At 34.2% G+C, this 14,848-nt stretch overlaps 1 protein-coding gene and 1 pseudogene across 1 annotated transcript; one reads left to right on the top strand and one right to left on the bottom strand.

Moving 5' to 3' along the window:
• The first annotated feature begins 400 nt into the window (after positions 1–400).
• On the top strand, positions 401–2,528 carry LOC140890924 (tetraspanin-8-like; annotated as a pseudogene).
• A 3,286-nt stretch (positions 2,529–5,814) lies between these two features.
• LOC140887930 (probable E3 ubiquitin-protein ligase XBOS32) lies at positions 5,815–11,032 on the bottom strand. Its single transcript, XM_073295534.1, has 10 exons — positions 9,995–11,032; positions 9,798–9,857; positions 9,545–9,616; positions 9,269–9,444; positions 9,026–9,186; positions 7,691–7,749; positions 7,558–7,604; positions 7,105–7,245; positions 6,747–6,838; positions 5,815–6,589 (listed from the first exon to the last, which is right to left on the bottom strand). Exons 1-10 carry the CDS (start codon positions 10,187–10,189, stop codon positions 6,096–6,098), a joined length of 1,497 nt encoding a protein of 498 aa, XP_073151635.1. The 5' UTR covers positions 10,190–11,032; the 3' UTR covers positions 5,815–6,095.
• Positions 11,033–14,848: the final 3,816 nt, after the last annotated feature.

Here is a 14,848-nt window from a genome sequence, read left to right as displayed (position 1 = left end):
ATGTTGATAAGATAAGATGTTGATATGAGTTGAGTTAAAATTGTGTCATATTATTAATCGGATGCCGATTGACGATATCTACATTTTATTTTTTAAAAACACTTTTTAAAGAACATATCAATATAAAACACAAAAATAAAATTAAAATACAAAAGCTTCAATTTGACATTTGACACAAATCTTGACCCGACTCAACTAAGAAAAAATATTACCTTTTGATTGAGATATTGATTGTATTTCTCAAAATACTTCTCTTCTTATTTGGAAAAAAAATAATAATTTAACATAAAAAATTATACTCACTATTATTATGGTCATTATCATCGTCATTATTATTATTAATATTATCTAAAAATTTATGTCTTATATTAAAATTTCCGCGTTGACTGGAAGGAAGCTCCTCAACTCACAGCCTGCGGCTCTATAAAAAAAACTCTCAACTTCTCTGAAACTATTCATTCTTCACTGCAAATCATCAACAAAAATTCACCCTTTTCTCCAATTCCTCGTAATCCTCGAAGAATTGATCGAAATCCCACCTTGAAATCGGAAAATTCCAATTGTAGAATCTCAAATTGGCTTTGAAAATGGTGCGGGTGAGCAATAATTTGGTGGGTATTCTCAACTTTATCACGCTTTTGCTGTCGATCCCCATAATCGGCGGAGGTATATGGCTCTCGAAACAAGCGAACACCGAGTGCGAGAGGTTTCTCGACAAGCCGGTTATCGCTTTGGGGGTGTTCATTCTCTTAGTCTCTTTGGCCGGGCTCGTGGGTTCGTGCTGCAGGGTTTCGTGTCTACTGTGGGTGTATCTGTTCGTCATGTTCTGGCTGATTGTTTTGTTATTTTGCTTCACGATTTTTGCCTTTGTGGTGACGAATAAGGGCGCCGGCGAAAATCTTTCTGGTAAGGGGTATAAGGAGTACAGGCTTGGGATTATTCGAATTGGTTGCAGAAAAGGGTTAATGGAAATTGGGGGAAAATAAGGAGTTGTTTGGAAGGTAGTAAGATTTGCCAGAAGTTGCTTCAAGATAGTTCCACCCCGGTTCAAGATTTCTACAAACAACGCCTATCTGCTCTCCAGGTATGATTACTGTGTAAAAATCCGTACTTGATTGTTGCTAACTGTGTGTGTTCATATACATGTTCTTGTGTTCATCATGTTCTTGGTTGATGGGATCGGGATGGTTTTACATTTGAGGTCAAATTTTGAATAAGTTGCTGTTTTTATTTTAAGTCTTTTGGGTATTTTATATATTATATATGGGTGGATTTCGCCATGAATCTAAATTATTGACATTTTTTTCCCTTGAGTGATTTCCTCAGTATGTATATTTAAAAATATTGAAAAGCATTTTTAATGTGTTGAAAAAGAAACTGGGAAAAAAGCCGGCATTAATAAATCACTGCTTTAAGCAAGATGGCAATTTTGTGAACATGTATTTCTCATTTGAAAAACACTGGTCAATCATTTGTTTTGAAATCTTGGGGCTTTAATCATTTTTAGGTAGTTATGGGTGGGAATTTGAAAAGTAGATCACTTTTTGTTCTAGAATTATTATGTTTTCTTGGTCAATCATGCTCTTTTGGTAGAAAGGCAAATGCCTTTTTAGCCTTTTTTAATTCCGTGACTCTAATAAATGTTTCTTTTGATACACATATACTTTGTTCATATGTTGAACTGCAATATTTTTTGTTTTTGATCTAATAATTCAGAACTTCTTTCGGGTTTCAACACTGTTTTTTTTTATGATTTGTGGAAAATTTAGATTTTGTAGCTGGTGCTACTTAGTGGCAAACCAGAAATCACGGGAAAAGGCAACCTAGTATGTTTAGTGTGAGCAAAAACTTATTATGTACACATGAAGTTTTCATTTAAGAGGTGACTACATGCGTCTCTTCTTTGATCGTCGCCCTTGGTGCCACTCATATGATCAATTCAAACCTAGGGTTGATAGGCGGAGTAGATCTCTTTTGTCTTTCTTGCTAAATGTAGTGGAGCATGCTTTTATAGGCTTGATATTGTGTCAAGTTCATCATGTTCTAAACCGAATTGCTGATACTTTCTTATCAGTCTGGTTGCTGTAAACCATCGATCGATTGCAATTTCGACTACGTTAGCCCCACAAACTGGACTTCAACTGCGGACTCATCCTATAGCAATACAGATTGCCTTATATGGAAAAACGACCGGAATGTTTTGTGCTACAACTGTCAAGCATGCAAGGCGGGACTGCTGGATAACATCAAGAGTGACTGGAAGAGGGTGGCTGTTGTCAATATCATATTCCTCATCTTCCTTATCCTTGTTTACTCTGTTGGCTGCTGCGCGTTCAGAAACAATAGAGACGATAACTATCCGTGGAAACATTACTCTTGAACCGGTCGATGGGTGGGTTCGAGTAGATATAACTGGCGTGAGAGGCCATACATGGATGCTTCTTACTAGTGAAACTCATCATAAACTCAGTTTATATCCCGTGGTTCGTTTTCAGTGGATTCGTTGGTGCATATATACATATTCGTTATGATTTGGATCCTGTAATCTTCTTGTTTTGTACAAAAATATTTGATGGCTTGGGTTTTTAACTTGTAAAAAGTTTGTCTAACCACATTTCATATAACCAAATTAGTCATCTCCAAAAATTTGGAATTCTATTCCGAAAATTGGAGCCAAAATCAAGGACTTGTAAGTTTTGATTACTATAAAAAAGAAAGAAAGAGAAAAAAACCTAGAACCATGTGAAACTCAAACCAAAAACCAGAACCGCAAATTTATGGAGTTTTTAGGCATCATCAATGATATTTGTTATGCCGGTCTCGGTAATATATATAATAGAAGATCTTACGTGAAAATGGTCTCACATGTCAATTTTATGTAGATCAGTTTTATTATTATATATGAAAAATTATCAGTTTTTTTGTTAAAAATATTATCTTTTATAAAAAATATGAGTATGATTGACGTATCTCACAGATAAAAATCATCATCTAATAAAAAACTGAAACATTTTAAAATATTGGAGAAAAATGGAGAATCTTGAAATGGAAATTTAGCATGGTTTATAAGTTCAATTGAATAACTGGACTATCAAGATGAATGGTAGGTTATGATACTATTTATTCAATTCTCGTATTTCCCTCACTCCCTCAAAAATGAACTTTCTAGTTCAAATGTGATACCGAACAAAATAAATTTTGGTGCGATTTACAAAGAGAATGAAGTTCCCAATTTGTGGATCCGCATATTTCAATTCAAATTTATGATATCAGTAATTCTTCGCTTGGTAAACTTTTTTTTTTATTATTGGATAAGCTTATTTTATGCAACGATGTAATGTTGGTCAACCCGATAAATTTTTTTATTCTTTTTAAAACTTTTGATAGCTCTTTATTCGGCCACTTTCTCGAGTCATTACACTTTGTTTTCATCAAATATCTGTTAATGAAAGAGATTATTTTTTTTGTTAGAAAAGTCAAAATGAGTTTGGTACTTGTTATACTAACAAACCACGTATGCGATGACTCGTGTACGAAAGAGTCGATGCTACCCCACCTGGGTAGTGCCTGGGTGGGGTAGCAACGGCCTAGATCTTGTTGCATATCAAATGATTTGACCTGCAAACAAGATTCGGGCCGTTGATCTGGCATCAGGGGTAATGCCAGCATCGACTCTTTCTTCGTTTACATTGATTTTTCATGTAATTGATATTTTCTTAAGAAAATATCTTTTTTAAGAAGATATTTAAGATATTGATTATAATAACAAATTATTTGAAATAAGTTTGTTGTAACAAGAAGATATTTTAGATATTGATTATAATCACAAATTATTTTAGCAACTTTTAAAATTTACTAAAAAAAATTTCTTGTAACAATTTTTATTGAATAAAATAAGAGTACTTTTGTTCATCCATTAAATTACCAAATTAGTTATTTTAAGATGTCGTGTTTTATTATACAATACTATATAATATCTATACTATTAATAAAGAGAGATCCTTTTAATAACTGTTTTTTGTGAAGCTTTTTTTTTGTTCCAAAAATACCCTTAGCACTCAACTTTAAACTTTTTTAATTTGCTTATAAATTTTATGTAGTTATCTATTTTATTTTCTTAAATTGATAAACTTGATTTTTATCTTCTCAAGAAAAAAATTTCATTCTCCATTCTGCTAACCCGTTTCAGGTCCTTGGGTTATTACTACTAGTCATATATGCACACGCATTGCGTGTGTAACGAATAAATATAAACATGTTATGGCCCCGTTTGGTTTCAAAAGTCAGGCCAAAAAAGCACTTTTTTAAGTGCTTTTCAAAAGCCAAAAATTATAGCTTAAAAAAGTGCTTTTTTTAAAAAATGTCTACCAAATCCAAACGGGACCTATATATATAACGTGATAAATGAATATACTAAAAATATAAGAGAAAAAGTTGGTTATGGGAGAGAGAAAAGGACATAATGGGAGGCAGAGTAGGAGATGTGATAAAATATAAGGGGAAAAGTAGGTTATGGGAGAGAGAGAAGGCAAGAAACGTGAAGGGAAGAAGTTGTGGAGATGTTAAGATGCCATACAAAAAGTAGTTTTTAAAGGTGCTCTCACTTAATATAATAGTAATAGATAATGATGTGTTTGTTATTATATAACATTTGGAATGAGAACACCAATCGCAATGAGAATGCATATTTTCATGAATATTTGGAATCTTTCGAGTTTTATTATTCGATATTTAGAATTTTTATTTTTTTTGAAAAGTATAATTATTTATTTTTCATAACAATAATAAGATTTTAAAAAATTAATAAAAAATATAATTTTAATCAAATAAAATATGAAAATAGGAATAAATTAATATTAATAATAAAAAATAATAATATTTTTATCATTATATTAAATATAATCATATTATTAATATTTAATAATCATAAAATAATAAATAAAATAAGAATTACCATTTAAGAATAATTATAATAATACGGTAATAATGGTAACAACTAACAACAACTATAGTAATAAACAAAATATTATTACTAATTAATTCAAATAAATATTAATAATATATAATATAAGTAAATAAATAAAATATGAATAAAAACGATAATGATAATAATTATAAATTTTAATAAATATAAGGAATAATAATTTTATAACAAACATACATTGAAACATAATAGTTAATATTTGATAATATAAATAATGAAAACAGAATAATAATATTGTCATTAATAATTATTTAATATTAATTATTTTTTTAATAACAAGAAATAATAATGAAGGATAATAATATTAAATAATTTTAGAACAATGATTTTTTAAATAATTTAATTATAATGAATTAAAATATGTTTTGTTTAATGAATATACTTACGTGATAATAAGTTAAATTTATACTTTAATAGTTCATCATTAATTATTTATTTATTATTTAATAATATCTTTTCATTAGCTATTATTTTGAATTTTTTATTAGAATGAAATACATTATAATTGTATTCTTATTTTTATTTAATTCCGATTTCGTTCTTATATTATTATAGTTGAATGTGTCAATAATGATTTCGTTCTCATTTTTATTTAATTCCAAAGCCTTATTCTAATCATATTCTATTATATTTCAATGTATCAATAATGACCTAAAGTGATATCTATGATCTTTTTATCATTCTCACATACGAGATCCAATATATATATATATATATAGCGAGAGAGAGTTATATGTAAGAATAAACTTAGATCGTTGGATATACACTTAAGTAATAGCGTAAAAATAATTTAAACAAATCAATTTTGTCATCAACAAGTATACAATTGAAGGAGACATCTCAATATTCTAAATATATATCTTCTCTTTATCTTATAAATACAATGCCAATATGTAACTTGGCACTCAAACCACACAAAATGTAAAATGGTAGAGTTCAACAACGTTCACCAGTTCTGTAACAAATCAAAGGAGAAATGAATGTCCTTATGTCCTCAATATACACAATTCAAATATACAATTTTTGTCATCAAAGAAATATTCTAGATGGCTCGGCAAGCCAAGAACTTGAGTCCAACCGATCTTCTGCGACTCCTTTCAGTTTCGGCAGATCAGTTAAAAGAACACAACCACCTCCGTCTCTCGTTCTGAGAACTCGAGCGCCTAAAGCTTGATCTTGAGCATCTAAGCAACTGATTCTGCACGCCGCAATCTGTTGCTCTTGAAACCAAAGAATGGCTAACATCTGGAGATCCCATGCATAAGCTGGGGTTGAGTTTCAAAGAATGAAACCTCCTGCAACTCAAGGATCGGAAAGAACCAAAAGCAGAGAGTGGAACACATGGACTGTCTGCCCTACAAAACGGAGTGTCGTCGGTGGTGGATTCTGGGATTTCTACTGCACAAGCGCAGAAGGGCAGTGACAGACTCGTTCTTGCAATTCCCTTGACGATAGGCTTTGTGCTTTCAAGCTTGGTGAAAGAAACTATACCATGTCGGCATAGGGGGCAGGGGATTGAACCAGGCGGTCCATGAGGAACGGTGGACGTGGTATTGGTGGAACAAAGATATAAGGCACAATGAGTGCAAAACTCATGGAAACAATCTGCACGAAAGTATATATACATGAATAATTGAATTAGAGAACCTTAACGCCGCACTGATCCCTTTTTAATGCTCGAGTTTCTCTCGAATACAAGAGTTGCCATGTTATTTATCAAGAGGCACCGGATAATGAAAAAGAGCGAGAATTAGTTTTGTACCTTCAGCAGCAACAGTGCACTTCCTCTCCAAGCAAACAACACATGGGTCTAAGCATGTAAGCGGCGAGTCATTGCTTCTCCAACCACATTCTCTGAAATTCCAAGAATAAAAAATGTTATCTAAAACTTTCTTTGACAAATATAGTGGAAGGGCGAGGCGAAACAAGTTCCAAGTAACAAAGCAATTACTTCGATTTCCCGATATGTAGAAACTTAGCCAGTGTTATGGTTCTGTTTAAGAAAACAGATATAACAGGGGAAAACATCAACTAGTTGGGGTCCTAATCGAAGTTCGACCGCTGCTAAGAGAGATTCATTTATATAGAAACTCGACTGGAACACTGCAACTTTCACTCACCTAGCGATCTCAACGATACTCATAAGTGGAAGACAGAGATGCGGTGAGGGAATAAATTTTGGTTGGCCTTCTTGCCGTTGGCTAAGAGTGTCCTCAAGCCAATCTTTATGCCAGGAACGGGCAACCATCGAAGGAGTCCATCTACCGACATATAGAGTGAAACATCAACGTTAGTTAAAAATTTGGTTAATGCAGCATATTAGCAAAAACATGAACAAAAGAACGTATCATTATATTTGTAACCGTATACAAGTATAAACCATAAATGCCATGCAAATACATAGGGAAATTTGGAGATCGACTTTTTTTCGCGAAATGTTTTTTTTAATAACGACCTTCTCATGTGTGTATCTTTTACTCGAGGGAAGTCATAACTTTAAAAAATTACTTGAATGTCATATATTTTAAAATTTGGTTTGGAGTTTAAATTTCAAACTATTCTTGCATACATACCCGTTTGCATTTTCCGTTGTCAGAGTGGCACCCCTGGCTATCAAGAGCTGAAAATAGGGACAAACGACATCATGAGCTAAACCAATTCCTATAGACAGACAACGGAATCTCATCAGTCACCAGATAAACTAACCTGACAACATTGTACATTACCACCACATGCAGCATAATGAAGTGGTGTGCTCCCAGAACCTGCAGGGTAATCCTTTAGTTCTCTCAAAAATAAATAATTCATTCTATAAGTCTATTGATTAACAGATGCTACCGAGTCACCAGTTGCAAATCGGGAAATGGAATTCCAACTTTCAAGATTCTCAACAGATCAAAGGAAAACATACATGCAGGTAGCTCACAATTACTCGATACCCCTTAAAACAGTCAAAAAGTTATTTGAGATGAAAAAAGGCCATGAAGATACCAAATTAACAGATTCCGCGTTCTTCTCGCCATCAATCTCGAATGTGAAATTTAGATTCCAAGAAATGAAGTGTCACATGTGCCTGAAATTACAATAGCCAAAGGGGACTCTAATTTGCATTACAAAATCCCATTGTTTTGTCCCTTACAACACATCGACGCAAGAGTGCATCGTTTCGTGTTAAAATACTAGTGATGGATGGGCTTGGAAGGTTCCATCAGCCTTGATGCAAAAAGAATAACAGGACCTTGAAGAATCGATTGTGTAGGACGACTGCTAATATTATTCAACAATAATGAAAGATTTTTTTTTTCCTTTTTGAAACAGGTGCTACAATCAACAGATGAATGGATTTGGTGAAAGCCCAAGAGCATTTGATGAATTTAAAGAGTGACATATAACCGACGAGTGATTTATGATCATCAACAATATAACCTTTTCCATAAAAGATTACGAGACATTGTTGTGCAAATTAGATCGTAAGATTTCATCAAATTTCTGAGAAAAACATCTGCTATAGATTTCCAGATAAATGCATAATTGTCCACAAATTGCTAATGAAGATCGAATGCCTTATCATACGATATCAGGGAATTCGGTCATTTAGCATCAATATAAGACCAAGTGCTTAACCGCTTTTAACTCATTTTTTTGTCAATTTTTTTAAAAAAACAACAAAGCAACAAGTTTCAATGACCATTACAGTCATTCTTGAGAGAAATTGATTGTCCACACTGCCCCGAGCATCTATGCCCAATAAATTAAGCAGAATGATAATCAAAACTGTGTCTTGGGTTTCAGCAACAATTTAGTACAGGAAATATTACTGGAATCCAAAAGGAACTCAAATATGAAAATTCTAAAAGGATGATTTTCTAATCTCAACGATCAATACAAAAGGAATGTACCAAAAAAAGAAACAAAAAAACTAAAAGAAATGGCACAGACAATTAGAAGAATGAAAGTTGCTAGCCTATACCATTAATTATAGATAGAAAGTTTAGGATCACAAAAACATAAAAAAAAATGGAAATAACAAATCAGTCTTACCAATCAAATCAATAGTAGTTCCATCCTCCAACGTGACGCTGGTAACTGATGCCCCTAAATCCAAAAGGAGGTGAACTGTTTCGACATGCCCATTCAATGCAGCCATATGAAGGGCTGTGACACCACCATCAGCAGGTCTGTTGATCACTCCAGATAGTGCACTAACCAAAACAAGAAAATCAAATATACTCAGCTAACTGCATAAAGGAAAATACAGATTAAAATTTTTTTTACTTAGTGTACCTTTCATCAAAATCTGGAACGGACTTATCAGTCTTCGATCTTTTACTTGAGATGCTACAGAAATTGGGAATACTTGGAACATAATCAGCAAGGAGAAGGCGAATGCACTGAGAATGACCATTAAGAGCAGCTAAGTGGAGGGCAGTTGCTCCATTCAGATAATCAACTCTGTGTATCTAAGAAAGAATCACGACTTCAATTCTTTTCCAAGAGTTGGGACACAACTCACCAATAACTAAGAAATACACTAAAAAGTAACCACAGAAACTGCCGTACGCTGGCTTTATAGAGAATCAGAGTCTGAACAACCTCCCAATGACCATATTGACAAGCTTGCATCAGGGCAGTCTACCACCAGAAAGCAAATAAAACAATTTCAATCCACACCAAAAGTATCTATTTATGTTACATTAGGTACAGTTCTTTACGAAATTAAGCCGATTTGAGGAACTTAATTCACAATAAGTGAAGAATCTAAAAGTGCAATTCCAGCTAGAAGGAGAGGAGGGGATAAGGAAAAAGACCATACCTGCCCTCTATAGTTCCTGAGATTAATGTCGACCCCAGAATCGAGCAAGAGCGAGACAATCTAAATGTAAGGAACAAAAATTATATACCATATCAATGTCTAAAGTTTATTGCTCTACTACTTTATGATTAAATCTACTTGAAATTTAAGTGTGGATGTAGAGCAAAAAATTCACATTAAACTAAATGAATTTATACCTCGTCATGACCATGAGCGGCAGAATAATGCAACGGAGAATTGCGCACACCGAAAGTCGAGTACCTCGCGAGGCGAGGATTATAGTCCAACAATGCCTTAGCTTCTTGGAGATCCCCATCTCTTGCTGCTGAGACAAGACGCTCCCCAGATGCAGAACATCCAAAAGATTTACCCACAAGGCTCAAAAATCTCATCTTGGTACACACCCGAATCCAGCAATCATGAAATCAAAATATTTACTGAAACCAAGGTTTCTAATTTAACTTCAGAAATGATATTTCTGTCCCCTAATTTGAACGAACGAAAAAGAAACATATATACATCAGTTTTGTCGCTACTCCAAACTGTTATTTCTTGATCTTCGAACCATCCGAGGAATCTCAATATTAATAAACTTTCTGAACTTATATTCCATGTTTTCCACCTAAATAAACAAACTCTAAACTAATCTTCACCTGTACATACACCTAAAACGTTTGTTTCAACTGTCAAAATCTCACGCTCTATGATTGATAATTCAACAATGTTTGAAATCTTGAATTGGAAAGAAAACAAATTTCACCAGTATCAACCTATACGCAACGCCAACCCGATATCCATTCAATGTATGAGAACAAACGATATTTTTTTTGGTAAAAAACAGATTTCCCTATCTTGATAAAGACAGATTTCTGTATAACTGAATTCTCCAACCAAATTGCAAAGCTTCCTCAAAAACATGAAGGAATGATGAAAATTTCAGACACCCATTTGTCTCTTTCCCCTCAAAATCAAGATTCTGTTCAACTCTTTCCAAAAAATTTCCCGGAAAATAGAGAAATCGTTCATAACCACCTCCAAGTTCAAAACTTGGCCTGCAAATCAAGAACACCAAGCAGCTAGGCTCTAATATTTTCCGGGAAATGCAGAACAACGATAAACAACAAGATTCCAAGATTCACATGTTTGGCCAAGGCCAAGTTCCACCATCCCCACAAATCAACCTAAAAATAGCATTACATTTGTTTTTGTGTTGGCATTTGTTTTAGATAATAAAATAAAAAAAGATTAAAAAATATTAATGACAGACATCATCCCAATAATATCTCTGTTTCCCTACTTCCAGCCTAATATTGTGTCCACCACAGTTGAATTAACCCAAATTTTGGCTTGTAATTAGGTGTCACCATAAATAATCGGATATTAAATTATGAAAATTGCCACCTTGGTTTATATCCTTACTTAAAATTTTTCTAATTTCTCTCATTAATTGCAAAATACCCATAATAAGAAATAAATATCTAGTTGATCAGGAAAATTTTATAATTAATAAGGAAAGGTGTAAACCAAAATGTACACCGAAATGTACATCTAGCATTACTCATAAATTATATACACAATAATTGTATATTTGGTAATTAATAATATTGGTTGGTTGTTTGGTTTATATTATTATTGTTATCTAGTTTTATGGCAACCTCGTGCGCGATGCCCTTAACAACTCACAACAACTAAAGGGCCTTGCTTAGGGAACTAATCATGAATGCACACTTTATTTGAATAAAGTATTTGGTTTTTCCCTCTAAGAGTTGTTTAAATTAGTAGAGTATGTGAATTTTTAGATAAGGGTCAAAAGTTCGATTCTCCCTATCAACACCTTTTTGGACTAGTCCGTGGCACAGAGTTTGCACAATATTGTTTATCTGACTAACGTTGTAGTTTGCAAATTATTGCGTTAGTTCGGGGATTTATCCAGAGCGCACCGAAAAAAAGCGGCCTGCAGCTGCGGATTCTCACATCACAAAAAAAAAAAACGTATTTGGTTTTTTGTAAAAAAAAAAAAAAGCACATTAAAATTGTATTTGAATGGAGTCGCATGAATTCATGGATTTTGAATTCATTTTCAATTTTAAATAACTTATTTAGTTATTTTATTTTGTTTGTACTAATTATAATAAATTTCAATTGATTCCAAAATTCTAAAAATTTGAAATCCATTGTAATAGCTTAATTATAGTGAAATTAAATATGGAGATGTATTTAAATTTCTTATATTTAAGTTACTTAAACAATAAAAATACATTTAAATTAATAAATTTCAAATTTTTTCATCTAAACTCAACTTAAGATTTTATTCCTAACATCTTAAAAAGAGTCATCAGAAACCGAAACTATCCGGAAAAAAAAAAAAAAATCGAAGCAAACCAATTTACTTTACCTTTTATTGCATGGCAAACCTCTTAGTAAAATAAACTCATCCAATTTCTTTGTTTCCTTGTACGACTTAATAAAAATTAGTTAGATTTATTAAGTTAATTACATCTATGTTTTGTCATACCAACAAAAACCCAACTCTATATATATATATATATATAATGGTACATCCGACTCTAGACTAAATACAGGTATAACAAAGAAATAGGCTTAACGTGTATGTGCACATGAAATACAATGGCGGAGCCAGAAATTTTAATCTACCCGGGCTAAAATTCTAAGCTCTCGTGTCCTTTAATATTTTGAATTGAGCTACCCGGGCTAACACTAAATTAAACCAAAATTATTCAAAATTTTTATATACATAATTTTAAAAAAAATTCGGGCCACCCGGGCTAAAGCCCGGGTGCCCTTGAACGTGGCTCCGCCACTGATGACATATGAATATGAAAAACGATAAACCATAAATAATGCCGCATAATAATGCCATAGAAATTCAATATATAAACATGTATACTCGCTGGCAATCTCAGCCAATGTGTACGTACCTCTAAGCTAGTTCGAGTCTAATAGTACCTAGGTTCCAAGCCTATATTCAAAAGTTCAATGTATCACTACACAAGTACTATAAGTTTTAACTAAGCTAATAAATACTCCCAAATCTTAATAAGATTCCCGGACCATACCTTCGTTCGTAGTAAGCCCGTTGATGTCGCTAGCTCTGGAGGACTATAACAACACCTTTGTTATTCCAGAACTTTTCTATTAACCGATAGGACCCTCAAGTATATATGTAGTAGCCCGGTTCTATTTTACAAGATTAAGTGATTTTAAACATGTTAGAAAATGACATATAATTTTAAAAGTGTCAAAACATGTTCAAGGAGTCCTTATTTGCTAAAAATAAGTGGAAAATCAGATCCAAAACGTCAAAAAATGGTAGGGCAGGTCCCGGGGGTCCAAAAATAGTAAAGAAAAGAGTGTTCACTTCGGAGTCACCGCTGTGCAGATCGGAGCTGCCGGTACGAACGGAAGTTCCGATGCGAGAACGGAGCTTTCTATTTGCTGTCTGAAGACGTGGTGTAGTAGCCCGTACCCAAAATAGGTGATTAAAGGATTAATCAACGCAAAATAAGAATTTGGGTCATGATCAGAACGGAAGCTTCGATGGTGATCGGAAGCTCCGGTGTGCAACGGAAGCTCCGATGAGATTACATCAGCCATGACGTGCGAGACAACGGAAGCTCCGATCTGGAACGGAGGTTTCGATATCCCCTATCCGCAGCCAACCAATGAAATTTTTCCACGTGGTAGATAAGCAAGAACGGAAGCTCTGATGGCGCATCGGAGGTTCCGATCGTGTCCTATAAATATAGGGCCGAGGCTTCACTTCTCATTACCAATTCCACGAGTTCTCTCTCCTTCTAAGAATATTTTAGTAGTTCTAGCCTTCCTAGGTCCGGGGGTCGGTGAGGCGTTCGGGAGTCGCAGCGGAGTTGTGCCCAAGTCTGGGGGCATCGACATCAAAGGACTGACGACGGACGCAGGTATAGCTTTTGCTTCCTAAAAATATTTAGGAGTATGCAATAGCTTAGTTAAGGATTTTGGAGTAATATAATGATATTAGTATCATTTTGCTGTGTAGTGCGGATTATAGGCGTGGACCTAGAGCTGGTAGAACTGCTTAGTAGTTGAGGTACGAAAGTACTGTTCGAGATATCCTGACTGAGTATGCCTATATTATGTGCTTGCATGATTTTATGTGCATATTTTATGACATGACTATATGCTGCATGCATATTACATTTCGAGCTATATCCTTGGAATATTATAGGGTCTTACCCTATCCTGTTAGTGGATGGACTTCCATCGATTTGGGTCCGGAGTATCCACTGGTATTCGGTATGGGAGCCACCTCCTGAGGCGACGGCGTGTCGTGCTACATACCAGGGCCTGGCCTGTCTTTGTTATCTGATCCTTGGCCTCTAGTTTCAGTAGGCGGTACACTTGCATTCATGCATTTATATGATACAACATGCTCATACTCTCGTGCTGAGCGTTTATGCTCATGTCTCGTACTTTGTATATTTGGACACCCTATTTCATGGGGCAGGTTTGCGATTGGATGAGGCGGGTGGATCCAGGAGGGATTAGGCAGTGGATGTCCAGCGGGGATTTCGCATAGGGATTTATTCCGTGTAGTTGGGTCTATACACTGTTCGATTTGGTTGTATAATATTTGGGTATTTACAGATTTTTTTCCTTTGGATTGTATAATGTTTATTGCTTCCACAGTTTATTATGGCTTTAATTAAGTTAATTTCATGTCTAAGTTTTTGATTAGTATGTGATCTCGGTAAGGATCACTACACGTGGCGATGAGAATTGTACACGTAGCTGCATGCAATAGATCGGAGCTTCTGATCTCAACCAGTTGCAACGTGGATTCCATGCACAAATCGGAGCTTCCGATGGCACTATCGGTGCTTCCGATTGTGCTCTATAAATAATGGCGGAAATTGCTCATTTTGAATGACCAAATCCTCTCCTTGGCCCATGTTAGTTCGTTTTACGAGCTTTTTGGTACTCTTATTTTAAGATTTGAAGTAGGTAGTAGTTTTTATTTAACGGACAGTGTCCGCAGTAGTAGCCAGGTGGCG

Source organism: Henckelia pumila, chromosome 3 (genome assembly GCF_033568475.1).
Source record: "Henckelia pumila isolate YLH828 chromosome 3, ASM3356847v2, whole genome shotgun sequence".
NCBI classification, from domain to species: Eukaryota; Viridiplantae; Streptophyta; class Magnoliopsida; order Lamiales; family Gesneriaceae; genus Henckelia; species Henckelia pumila.
This window is presented reverse-complemented; position numbering and strand designations above follow the sequence as displayed.